The sequence below is a fragment of the Meriones unguiculatus genome, chromosome 10 (assembly GCF_030254825.1).
Source record: "Meriones unguiculatus strain TT.TT164.6M chromosome 10, Bangor_MerUng_6.1, whole genome shotgun sequence".
Lineage (NCBI taxonomy): Eukaryota > Metazoa > Chordata > Mammalia > Rodentia > Muridae > Meriones > Meriones unguiculatus.
Genome location: NC_083358.1, coordinates 101,453,540 through 101,466,953, shown reverse-complemented (window position 1 = coordinate 101,466,953; position 13,414 = coordinate 101,453,540). Strand labels below are relative to the sequence as shown.

The window sequence follows — 13,414 nt, the reverse complement described above, 5'->3', positions numbered from 1 at the left end:
GAGTGCTGGGATTAAAGGTGTGCACCACCATGCCTGACTTTAGTGACTCACAATTTAAGGGTCCTGTGTGAATAGGATGTACTGAATGGTCTTTTTTTGGGGGGTGGGGTCTAGGGGACAGGATTTCTCTGTCTAGCTTTGGCTGTGTAGAACTTGTTTTGTAGACCAGGCTGGCCTCAAACTCACAGAGATCCACCTGCCTCTTCCTCCCTAAATGCTGGGATCACTGTGTGCCACTGCGCCTAGCTAAGCTGAACGATTCTTACTGCGTCACTTTTTACTAAAACTGTAGACCTGAATAAAAGAAAGAGGTGGGCATGCCACAGCCCTAATACTATTCTGTTTGAACCACTTCCACTAACACACTAGTCCATCACTCCTGTATCCAGAGCACAGCTAGAAGCCAGGATATAAACAAAATGGCTTCTAATTGAGCTTCCTATAGAGTCCTTGTTTGCCCCTGAAACTTACAAGCTAGGCCTCTAATACTCACACTTCTCTCCAAATTTTGGTCTTCTAATCTCCCACCAGAAAGTTCCATTAAATTCTGCTTATTGCATTTTAGGATTTTCCAGCATGGAGTTACACATTTCTCCACCTTCCTCCTTTAAAGCAATTCCAAAGGCCTAGAACAACAACATGGCCAACTTTATCACAGCAACGGCTCACTTCTCAGTACTAATATTTTCTGTATTTTTTTGTGTGTGTTATTATGTCACTGCTGTGACAAAAACACCTGACAAAAGCAGCTTAATGGGAAAAAAAAGGGTTTCTTTTCACTCACAGTTTAATAGAAGAGTACATCATTGTCTTGGTTAGGGTTTCTGTTGCTGTGAAGAGATGCCATGATCATGGCAACTTATAAAGGAAGGCATTTAATAGGGGCTGGCTTATAGTTCAGAGGCTTATTATCACCATAGTGGGAAGCATGGTAGTATGCAGCCAGACATAATGCTAGAGAAGGAGCTGAGAGTTCTACATCAAGATCAACAGACAGCAGGAAGAGAATGAGATATTGGACCTGGCTTAAGTGTATGAGACCTCAAAGCCCATCCCCAGCGATGCACTTCCTCCAAAAAAGCCGCACATATTCCACCAAGGCTATGCCTCCTAATGGTGCCAGTCTCTGAGCCCCTGGGGCCATTTTCATTCAAGCCACCACATTCATGATGGTAGTCTCTCATGATGATACAGACTATCATGCTGCCTAGCTAGGCATAGTAACAGGAGGATGAAGAGGTTCACAGAACATCTGCAGCCAGGAAGCAGGGAGAGATGAACGCTGGTGCTCAGTTCACTTTCTCCTCTTTATTCAGTCGTGGATCCCAGCTGGATCTAAGTAACCCAATCACGAATCTTCCTCAGAAACATGCCAAGAAGTTCATCTGCATGTTGATTCTAAATCCTATCAACTTGGCAATCAAGAGGTGGAGAGAAAGATGAGCTTGAAGCCAGCCTTTAAGACCTTATCTCAAAAAAAAAAGAAAAAAATCTGAGGGATAGAAAGGAAGAAGAGATGAAGGTAAGAAAGGAGGAAAGAAAAAAAAAACAGTATGAAGGTTTTTTGTTTTTTTTTTAAAAAAAATTACCACTTGATCTAGAAACCCCACTCCTGAGTATATACACAAAGGTATGTATATACCTTGACCCCAGGTATGGCAGGCAAATAGACACTTGTGCTTATATGTTCACAAAAGCACTATCTACAGCAATTAAAAACACAATCTATATGCCACCAACTTATTCATGGTTAAGAAAATGTGGTATATGTACATATATATATTTATGTATGTACACATGTATACGTACCACTCAGCAAGGAAAAGGATGAAATTCTGTCATTTATGACAGCATGGGTAGGACTGGAGGTCACTATGTTAAATGAAACAAGAAAGGCAGAGAAAGACAAGCATTTCATGATCTTACTGATATGTGGAATATAAAAAAGTTGATCTCACAGAAGTTGAGAGTCCAGTGGTGGTTGCCAGAGGGAGAAGAGAGATGGTCAGAGTTGGTCACTGGGCACTAAGTTACCAGTAGGAGTAAGGAGATCTACTATGCTGTTGCATGGCTCATGGACTACTAAAAGCCACACATTGTTCATTTCTAAAGATTGGAAAAAAATGACTTCTGTGTTTTCACTATAAATAATCAAGGTTTGAGTAAAAATGTTTACTTCGTTTAATATTATACAATGTATACATGCATTGAAATACATGGTACCTCATTCTATGCACAATTGTGATATTTTATGTAATTTATCTTAACAGAATTTAAAGAGCTGGGTGTGGTGGTGCACACCTGTGATGCCAGCACTCGGGAGGCAGAGGCAGCAGGCTCCCTGTAAATTCGAGGCCTGGTTCTAAGACAGCCAGTGCTTATTTTCATTTTCAGAATATACCAACATCCTATGAAACAACACTTAGCAGTGAGCAGGACGCTGTAGGGTACATCTGTGATCCCAGCACTCAGGGAGGCAGAGGCAGGCAGATCTCTTTGAGTTTGAGGCCAGCCTGGACCACAAAGCGAGTCCAGGACAGTCAAGGCTACACAGAGAAACCCTGTCTCAAAAAAACCCCAAACCAAACCAAACCAAAAAACAATACTTAGCAGTGTATGGTAAGCTATTTATGTCACTAGAACATTTTGTATTTTAGGTATTTACATTATGGGAAATTACACTATTTAAAATTATTATGAAAAATTGCAAACATGTACCTTAGCTCTACCATGTAGCATCATCAATTGATATAACTAGTCCTCTAATATTATTTGATTTTCACTCTACATTGTCTTCTCCAGCTATCTCAGAAATGCCTTTTCAGCCTGGCATTTCTGTGGTGGAGCATGGCTTTGACTCTAGCACTAGGATCCAAAGACAGGGGGACCTATGTGAGTTCCAGGCCAGCCTGGTCTACATAGTGAGAGCCTGTGTAAAAAAAATTAAAAAAAAAGTTTTATAGTCAGCTTAGTTGGCTTACTATACATTGCATTTTTTTTCTCTAAATATTTGTAACAGTTCTTTTTTTTTGTATTTTATTGGTCTTAAAGGAAAATTCTAAATTTAATTCTAAATTTCTAAATTTAAATTTAATTTAATTTAAATTTAATTTAAATTTCTAAAATTCTAAATTTAATTGTATTTTCATGACTAATCTAACATGTTTCTTTATCCTTTAAATTTGTTTATAAAATAAATTGGTTCTCAAGCCTTGGTAAAATCCATTTCCAATTTCTTCAGAAGAATACATCTGTAAATGAGCTCCTGAGTTTTTTATGAACCCTGTGCTCCTTGGCTGGCAATGCGGAAGAGCTAACTTTCCAGACTCTGGTCATTGTTTGGATGATTTCTTTTACATCGTGTTCATTTTATTGTTGCTATGTCCACCCCAGGAGATGGAGGCCGAGGAAGGCAGCAAATGGTCCAAACCTTTGTGCCAGCTGGACATGGTGGCGCACACCTGCATTCCTATGTTCAGATCCTTTTTGATTTGGGGGTTGTGATGGTTGGTTTGACAGGCTCTGGAATTCTCCAGGAAGCAGGCCTCCAGTACATCTGTGAGGGATTATTTTGATTTAGCTAGCCTTCGCACATGCCTGTGAGGAGTAATCCTGAGCAGCTTGCAGTGAGAAGATCACCCTGTAGGGGTTAGCACTAACTCCCCTGGACTAGGCCCTGGGCTGAGTAAGAACAATTCTGGCTGAGTGGTGCTGGGATCCATCACTCCCTGCTTTCTGACCATGGATGCAATGTCGGCAGCTGAGTTTGAGCTCCTGTCCCCAGGATGAGCCCACCACGATGTTACAGACACGGGGACTACGAGCCAACATATACTCCTTTCCTTAAGTTGCTCTTGTCAGGGTGTGCTGGTACAGCAACAGGAAAAATTACAAACACCAAAAATTACAGAGTTACAAAATGGGTCCTAACCTGACTTTTAACGGGCAGATTTCTTTGTCTTGCTATATACTTTTCTTATTACAGATCGACAGCAGGATGATTCTCCTCCACCTCCGCTCCCAGAAAGAACTCTGGAGTCCTTTTTTCTTGCTGATGAGGACTGTAAGTTGGCAGTACTTTCCAAAAAGAAGTTATAAAGTAAAATGTTAACAAGTTTAAAATAAATGTGGCAGTCTATGCCTGGAATCTCAGCACTTGAGAGGTGAAGACAAGAGGATAGGGGATTCCAGATCATCGTTGGCTAAACAGTTTAAGGACAGTCTAAGCTGTGTGAGACCCTGTCTTACAAAAACAAAGTTTCTGCCAGAAGTTTTGCTAGAAGGCAGAAGCAGGTAACTGAGTTCCAGACCAGTCAAAGCTACCCAATGATACCCTGTCTAAAACAAACAAACAAACAAACAAAAAAAAAACCCAATAAAGTTAAATTGGTAAATCCTACACTGAAAGTAAAAGAATAAAATTTAAAGTCTATAACATATACTGAAAATGATACTTAAAGGCCAAATGTATAGGCCATGCCTGAATATACACTATTTAAATCATAGGCTTAAGAAACTATACAACAAAACATTTTTTCTTTCCTTTTTTCTTTTTTGTTAAGGTATGCAGGCCCAACCCATGGAGGCTCACTCTGCCAGCTCTCCTGAGACCACAGAGAGTGCAACATCTTCTAAGCAAACACTGAAGACCCCTGGGAAAAGTTTCACAAGGAGCAAGGTCAGACTAGAGGTTTAAAAACATCCCAGAGTTTCCCTTACTACAGATTTTCTCTCCACAGCCTTAAGATTGAAAATTAGATTAAGCCTCTTAATTAAACTGAGTTTTGATCTCACATAGTCAAAATCAACAGAAAGCAAATACATGCAATGAATGAGAGTAATTATACACACACATATATGTAGGGATTTAGTACAATATGGCATGCTCAAACCAAGGCATAGGGTTGGATGGTTTCAAATCTGTTAGTAGACTGCTTGCCTAAAGCATGCCTGAAGCCTGGAGTTTGACCCCAGGTATGGCAGTGCATGTCTGTAATATCTAAATCCTAATATTTGGGAGGTGGAGGCAGGAGGATCAGAAGTTCAAGACCAGGCTGGGATACATGATACCATGTCTCAAAAAAAATTGTTGGTCTAAATAATGATGTAGAAAAAAATTAGGATCTATAATTAACATCCACATCAGAATAAAGTCTAAATAGAGAAAAGATTTAAATGTTAAAATGTGTACCTACATATGAAATTACTAAAAAGGAACTAGAGAAATGACTCAGAGGTTAAGAGCACTGACTGCTCTTCCAGAGGACCTGAGTTCAATTTCCAGCACCTACATGGTGGATATTAATTGTCTTTAACCCTGGTTCCAGAAGATCTGATGATGCCCTTTCCTGGTCTCCTTGGTACTGGGCATATACATGGTGCATAGATATACATGCAAGGAAAACATCATAAAATAATAAATCAATCTAAAATTTTTTTTAAAACCTAAAAAATAAAAATAAACAAAAAAACCACCCTCCCTCCACGTTACAAGAGTACTTTTGTTAAGATAGTTTTCTAACTCTGGGGTATGAATGGCCTCGTAAAGGTAAAAATCAGAGGCAGTAGGGGAAAAGATACATACATTCTGCTAAATGGAACAGAAACTTTCTGTACAGTGAAAGCAACTTAACTTAAATATCAAAGACAAAGACCAAACTGGAGAGGAAGCCACCTGCACCTGGTGCTGTAGTCAGAGGGTCTGTCCGATATATGATGACCTGCCAGAAATCCGTAACTATAAAATAAACATGGACAACAAGGACATGACTGAAAGGCAAAGCCACCCTCAGAGGCTGTTGGCCGGTTCCGAACGCTATTGTTATCCCGTTATTATTATTCTGTTAGGTCTAGATTTCCAGTTGACTAAAGCATTTTGAACTTTTGAGGAAAAACATTAACTTTCCTCCCTTTCTTCACTTTAACAGAGTTTGAAGATTTTCCGAAACATGAAAAAAAGTAAGTTCATCTAAAACTTATTAAAATCACACAATTTTTAGTATCATCCTATCATTCCCAAACATCTTCATATGGGACCTGTGGGTCAGAGCACTCACCCAGGCCGTTACTTTGCTGGGCTCCATCAGGCCAATGTTAGGTAGGGCTGCTGTTTAATGACAGAAGAATAATTAGTACAACGTTTGGTGTTTTCTACCCTTTCCAAGATGCTTAGAAATAAATGTTATTTAAAACTCCTAGCCGTCTAACCTTAGATATTTCTTTGAAAACTGTAACAACAAAGCATATTGTGAAACAAATGTGTTGATTTAATGAAATAAGCACTGACACATTTCCACTTTTACAAGTATTACCAGGAGTCAAAGTCTGTTGCTTCCTATTTTGCTATATTGTAATAAAATAAAAACCCACAGGCTGTGTGGAGAGTGCATTGAAGGCAACAAGAGTAGAAGCTGGCAACCATGATGCCCATTTTAGTGGGACAAATTTCACGTAAATTTTGTTAGTGTGTGTGTATGTGCACACGTGTATGATGGGGCACATGCTTCAACTTGTGTATGGCGATCAAAGGACTTTGTAAAGTTGGTTTTTCCCTCTACCTTTACATGAGTTCTAGGGAACAAACTCAGGCCTTCAGATTTACACAGTACACTTTGTTACCAGCTGAGCAGTAGTGGGAAATTTTAATTGCTCAGAAATACTATGGTTGCTAGTGACAAAAATCCCAATTTAGGCTAATTGGAACATAAGAGAAGCATTTATTGTTGTCTTAAAAGAATCCAAATAAGATATGATAAACATAATGAAATCTATACACCTAAAAAAGATAATCAAGAGAGGGGACATGGGGTAAGATGATCAATCCTCGTTTAGAAAGACAGATGGGATGTGCATTGAACGTATGACAGGAGTCTACTGAGCGCATCTGAAAGACTCTAACTAGCAGTGTTTTCAAAGCAAAGACTCATGACCAAACCTTTGGCAGAGTACAGGGAACCATAAGAAAGAAGGGGAGTTAGCCTGATGGGGAAAGGATAGGAGCTCCACAAGGACCAAATATATCTGGGCACAGGGTCTTTTCTGAGACTGACATTCAACCAAGGACCATGTATGGATATAACCTAGAACCTCTACTCAGATGTAGCCTGTGGTAGCTCAGTAACCAATTGGTTTCCCAAAGCGAGGGGAACAAGGACTATTTCTAACAGGAACTCAATGACTGGCTCTTTGGCCTCCCCACCCCTGAAGGGAGGAGCAGTCCTGTTAGGCCACAGAGGAGGGCTTTGCAGCCAGTCCTGAAGATACCTGATAAAACAGGATCAGATGAAAGGGGAGGAGGTCCCCCCCTATCAGTGGACTTGGAAAGGGGCACGGTGGAGATGAGGGAGGGAGGGAGGGACTGGGAGGGAATGAGGGATCGGGACACGGCTGGGATACAGAGTTAATAAAATGTAACTGATAAAAAAAATAAAAAATAAAAAAAATCTAAAAAAAAAAAAAGAATCCAAATAATTCAATAGGTAGCTAACCTCTCATTCTATAGAGCTCTGGTTCATTCTGATGTGTGTGTACATGCCTCTGTGCACATGTGTGCACATGTGCTGTCTGAGGTGGATGCACATCTTCATCAAGCATGTAGCTACCCTATTCTTCAGATAGGGTCTCTCACAGAACCAAGAGCTGACCAACTGGCAAGACTAGTTGGTCAGTAAGCTCCAGGGATCCTACTCCCTTCATTTCCCACATGCTAGTATTATAGGCACATGACTGTCACTCTGGCTTTTTACCTGGGTGCTGGGTGTCTGAACTCAGTTTCTCATACTTGCTCAGCAAACATTTTACCAAATGAGCCAGCTCTCTAGCCCCAGTTTTGTTTTATTTTATAAGCTTACTCATAGGCATATTTTTAATCATGTGGTTTCAGGCTTATGATGGAAAAAATTAGCTTTTTCCTGGTTGCTTAAGCAGTAGTCTGATGACTAGTACAAATTGGCCTGGTTCCTTTGCCCCTGCCTGAATCTTAACAATATATTTAAATTCTTAACAATATATTTAACATTTCAATTAGGCAGGATACTATGTCTTATATTTAGCCAAACAGTTACATGTGGTTACTGATTACATCGTATTGAGGTCAGACCTACACACATATCATGTGGCTATGCCAATGTCCTCAGTGGAACTCAGCCCTGACTATTAGTCATTTCATTATTCTACCAGTAGAAATAGTTCCACTTGATATGTGGAAACTGAAAGTTGGGGAGGATGTAAAGGGAAATTTTAATTTTATCTGGAGAATACATGTTGAGCAGGCAGCATAAAAATAACCGGAGACAAGCTATTATTAGTTCCCTCTAATATACTTTTGCTGAATCTTTGCTACCTTTCTTAAAAGAAAGAAAGAAAGAATGTTCCTCTTTGGGACAAATACCTTGTTTCAGCTAACATGTGGAGATTGTTGACATCCTTGCACATCCCTATCTTCATGCAGCTGTGTTCATGTCTTGCCTCAGTTCCTAGCCCAGTTCCTGACACACAGTATTTAGTACATATGCATTTAATTGAAAATTACTGAAATATACTATGTATTCTAGAGATTCATACTCAAGAAAGGAAATGTTCTAGATGTTCTTAGAAGCCTAATATTACATATATATGTGTAAATACATATATTCAGTTCTCACATTGTGTTTTGAATGCTGAAAACAAAAAGTAGGCAGTAATTTTTCCTTATTTATAAACTGTTTTTGAGAAAGTTTATATAAAGCTGAGAATCTTTATTCCTGTAACACCATGCACATGTCAAAGGTATACCCAGTTTTACAGAATTCCTTTTAAAACTGGGTAGAAACTGATATATGTATATATTAAGGGGTTAGGAACATACACACACACACACACACATTACACATAGTAAATACACATTACACACACTCAACACATAATAAATACAATAGCAAACCAAGAAATATAACAATGGAAGATTATGGCCCTAACTTAGAATCATCTTTGAGGCAAAGTAGCTGGAAAATAAAGAAGGAGATTTAGGAATAGAGGACAATATAAGAAAAACCTTAGCTTGCCATAGATTAATTAATGTGAGTCATGGAAAGCATATTATGACTGGTCAGGGAACAAAGATAAACCCCAAGGCCAAATATGAATCTAATGTAGTGGATTTGTGAATCTTGTTTGGCATGGTTGTTCAGGCCTGTAATCCCAGTAGCTGGGATGCTGAGGCAGGAAGAGTACAAGTCAAGACAGCCTGGCATATATATTGAGTTCAGGCCTACAAACTGAGACCTTTCCCCTCTCCCTACCGTAATGATAATACAAAATATAATTCCAACCATTTTTGGAAACTTTTAATATAATACTGATATATTAATTTCGTTGTAATCTTCTGGAGGAAATAATCATGCAAGCAAATAAACAGTAATCTAAATCTGTTGTCATTCTTTACCCTACATATTTTTCCTCTGATTACAGGTGTTTGTAATTCTTCCTGTCCAAGCAAGCCTACAGAATGTGTTCAGCCAAAAAACTCCAGCTGTTTTTTGAATTTTGGTATGTGTATTATTTTATAGCAGAGTTAAAAATGTGTATGAATCAGGGCTGGAGAGATGGCTCAGTGAATAAGCACACTGGATCTTCCAGAGGACCAGGTTCAAGTCTGAGCACCCATACAGTGGCTCACAATGAATGTAACTCCAGCTCCAGAGGAGCCAATGTCCCCTGCTGGCCTCTGCAGGGACTGCAGGCACATACTACACAGACACATGGAGGCAAAACACACAAACACACAACACAAACACACGTAAAAGAAATTAACTTTTAAAACTGTAGAAGAGATCAGAAAATGTAGCACTGCTAGGAAGACATACAATTGCCCAAATGTAATTTTGTTTCAGAGGGAGAAGCAGAAAATGAGGGAACAGTCTCTGTCATTATAGTCCTTGTAGTCTCATTCTGAGGAAATGTTTACTAGAAATGCTCTGTTTCTTTAGCTAATGGTTTGCATTTTACTAACTCAACATTCCAATTGTTGCAATTTAAAAGTTAACATCTGTCTAGACAGTGTTAGTGTGCATCTTTAATCCCAGCACTTGGGAGGCAGAGGCAGGCAGCTCTCTGAGTTGGAGACCAGCCTGGACTACGAGTTCCAGGACAGCTAAGGCTACACAGAGAAACCTGGTCTCAGAAAACCAACAAGCAAAAATGCTAAGATTTGTATGAAACTAGTTAAAAACATTCATATGGAACATGGTATAACCTATGAAAAAACACTCAACTTTGCCTTGGTTATAGTAGTGTTCTGCTTCCATCTTTTCTCTAACTCACTTGAGTGACATGTGGACCACTTGATGTGATCTTGCTCTGACCTTGAAAGAAAATCTTAGCTGCATCCATGTTGCTTCTTCTCAAACGTGCCTAGATTTTAACAATTTATGTACTTAAAAGCACTTACTATTCATTGCTCCCTTTAGTAGTGGCAATATAAATTCTAAGAATGTTAAAATATATACGTTGCCTGTGATGGTGCACACCTGTAATCCCAGCACATGGATGGCTGAGGCAGGAGGATCTTGCAGTCAGGGCCAGGCTGGGCTTGCATGGGGAAATTCTGTCTTTAAAAACTCTGCCTTCTCATGCAAGTTTAAAGGGAAAAAACAAAACAAAACAAAAACCAAAAACCCAAAAAAAGCCATGTGGTTCAGGGTTATTTTCCCAGAATCGGTCCATATGCAGAAACAGCAGTGTACGCGTGCTGGCAAGCACAGCCGCTGGTGAATTAGATCAGATACAGGTATCTGAAACTGCAGCTGTTCTAAGTGGGCACAGAACACGTCCTCACACCCAGTGTACCTGGACGGAGATGACTTTGATGTATAACTACTTCGTGTGAATATTTTTCTTTTACTATCAAAGGAGTAAAATTTATAGGAACTAGGCTCTATATACCTCCACCAACATTTAAAATCAGTAGTTAACAGATATGAGTTTCTTCCAGCTGTGGCATGTAGATGTGCTGTGTGTTTGTGTGTGTGTGTGTCTGAGATTCTTGCTGGTTATGCCAGGCTGGCCTTGAACACAAGCTTTACTTGTGTGTGTTTGGATTATAGGTGGTTTCCACCATGCCTGGCCGACTATAGTTTTGTTTATAGACTTAAATTTAGCTACATACATAAGCAGTTACTAGAGAAGGTGATGAAATTAAAGTATTTGAATATTTTTGAGTTTTTCATTTTCTGTTCTCCCTCTCTCAAACCTTTTGTTTTTAAATTTAAGGCACCAATGTTGCTAAGTGTTAAGATGCTTTGAAAATCTATCACAATTGAAGAAAAAAAAACATATATTGCTGAAAAAGAAAAATATATATTGGTGAAAAAGAAAAATGTCACCAGCCTGAAATTCTTTTTGAAAGTACTCAGTTAGCCTTTATTTTATATGCAAGATTTTATTCTTCTTCTTTGTGGAGGCAAGGGAGGTGCATTTCAGGAAGAAAAGTAATTATGACTGATTTAAGAACCATTTCTTTCAAGATTATTTTATATTTTCTAAGTTATGAAATCATGATGTTTTAGTAAACTCAGGAAATTCTGTGGCTGCATAGATATAGAACTGGATTTAATAATACCACATAAATAACAGTGTTTAATTTTATAAAAGTGAAATTTGTTTTGTGATCCACGGTGGGTGAATAATGCAGATAACTATTGAAAGCTACTATCATCAGGGTTCTTCATACAATTATTACCATTAGTTAACCTGTAAGTACTCTATGTTTAATTATTAGTATTATTTGGGTTGGAGGTGTGGCCCAGTGGCAGAATACTTGCCTATCATATGCAATGTCATTAGTTTGCTCCCTAGTACAGCAAAACCAATATTCTACTTTCATTTAAACTTTAATTACTACAATGTCTTTACAGTCCATTATTAAATTAATCAAAGAGGATGATTAACTTTTTTAATGCTATATTTGTTTCTATATTAAATTACCTGTTTTCATTCAGTTTTACTTTTGTCCCCAGGTTTTGGAAATCGATTTTCAAAACCCAAAGGACCAAGAAACCCACCATCAACTTGGAATATTTAATATACTTCTGTACTTATAAGAACATTGCTTGAAATTGTGCCTATAAATTAAAATACTAGAATACTGCTATAATAATATCAATAATGAAAATACATTGTTGCCAACAGCTTTTAAAAGGAAAGCAATGAGAATAACTTCTAGCAACATTGTATTTTCATATTCTTGACATTTAATTGGGAACTGCCAATAAAGTTTGTTACTTGAGTTTATGTTTTAAAATGGATTTATTTTTAATTTTTGGAAGTTACTTTATTTTGCTTTCTATGTAAATGTAAATTTTCGTTTTGAGATTATGTCTTTCTGTGTTAGTCTTGAATCTTTGAAGTGATGCCCCTGCCATTACCTCCAGAGGGCTAGGATTAAAGACACACAAAACCAGCATAAACATTAATTTTAAGAGGCTTGTAAGAATTTGATCTCAACTAAATTTTCTTTAAAATATTTTTATGTGTGCAAGTGTTTCTGCCTGCATCTACGGATGTATGGCATCTATGTGCAGTGCCCATTGAGGCCAGAAGAGGGAGTTGGATCCCTTTGAATTGGGATTACAGGTTGAGTTGCTACCTGAGTTCTGGGAACTGAATCAGGGTCCTCTGCAAAAGCAGTAAGTATTCTTAGCCATCTGAGCCATCTCTTCAGCCCTTCAACTAAATTCATACATCGCCTTAGTAGTAAAAATAACTTAAAAAAAAAAATAGACAGGTCTCACTCTGCAGCCCCAGGCTGGCCTCACACTGATGATCCTGAAAATGCTGATGTTGCAGGTGTACTCCATCATGGCTGCCTAAAGGTTTAACTTAAAACACAAAACAAAGCGAAAACCCCTTTGTGTCTGCAGTACAAAATTACTGCTTGAGACAGTGACTATTCTTCCTGGGATGTTATTTTTGTCTAGCTGGAATACACCTCCTCCATCTTCCCAAATGCTGTGTAAAAGAAGGAAAAATATTAAAGAGAATGAGGTACAAATCATGGAAGTGATCATTTTTGTATTGCTATAACAAGATGTTCAGCTATATTCCACATAAGTTCCCCCATTTTTTTTATTAGTTACAGTTTGTTCACTTTGTATCCCAGCTATAGCCCCCTCCCTCATTCCCAATCTCACCTCCCTCTTCTCCTATGCCTCTCGCCTCCACATAAGTTTTAGTTACCAATCCTAGAAAAATAATCAACCTTACTTTTTGTTAGCACTTTAAAATTATTTTTAATTTTCTGATAGTGTTTTCTTCATAGAAAAGGTCCTATATAAACATGTGCAATTTATGTTCACAACCATTTAAAGGTCCTGGTAATTTAAAAAATGTACTTCTGTATGACTATGGAGTTTCCTAAATAAATTATATTTCAAACCTA

At 38.3% G+C, this 13,414-nt stretch overlaps 1 protein-coding gene across 3 annotated transcripts in view; it reads left to right on the top strand.

The window, feature by feature from the left end:
• Window positions 1-13,414, top strand: part of Ptpn22 (protein tyrosine phosphatase non-receptor type 22) — a 53,065-nt gene extending 39,651 nt beyond the window's left edge. For all 3 annotated transcript variants that reach the window (XM_060392946.1, XM_060392947.1, XM_021634212.2), the window contains 5 exons: window positions 3,986-4,063; window positions 4,563-4,678; window positions 5,928-5,958; window positions 9,448-9,525; window positions 11,994-13,414. In XM_060392946.1, the coding sequence (XP_060248929.1) occupies window positions 3,986-4,063; window positions 4,563-4,678; window positions 5,928-5,958; window positions 9,448-9,525; window positions 11,994-12,058 (368 nt within the window). In that variant the 3' untranslated portion in view covers window positions 12,059-13,414. The remainder of the gene's footprint in view (window positions 1-3,985; window positions 4,064-4,562; window positions 4,679-5,927; window positions 5,959-9,447; window positions 9,526-11,993) is intronic.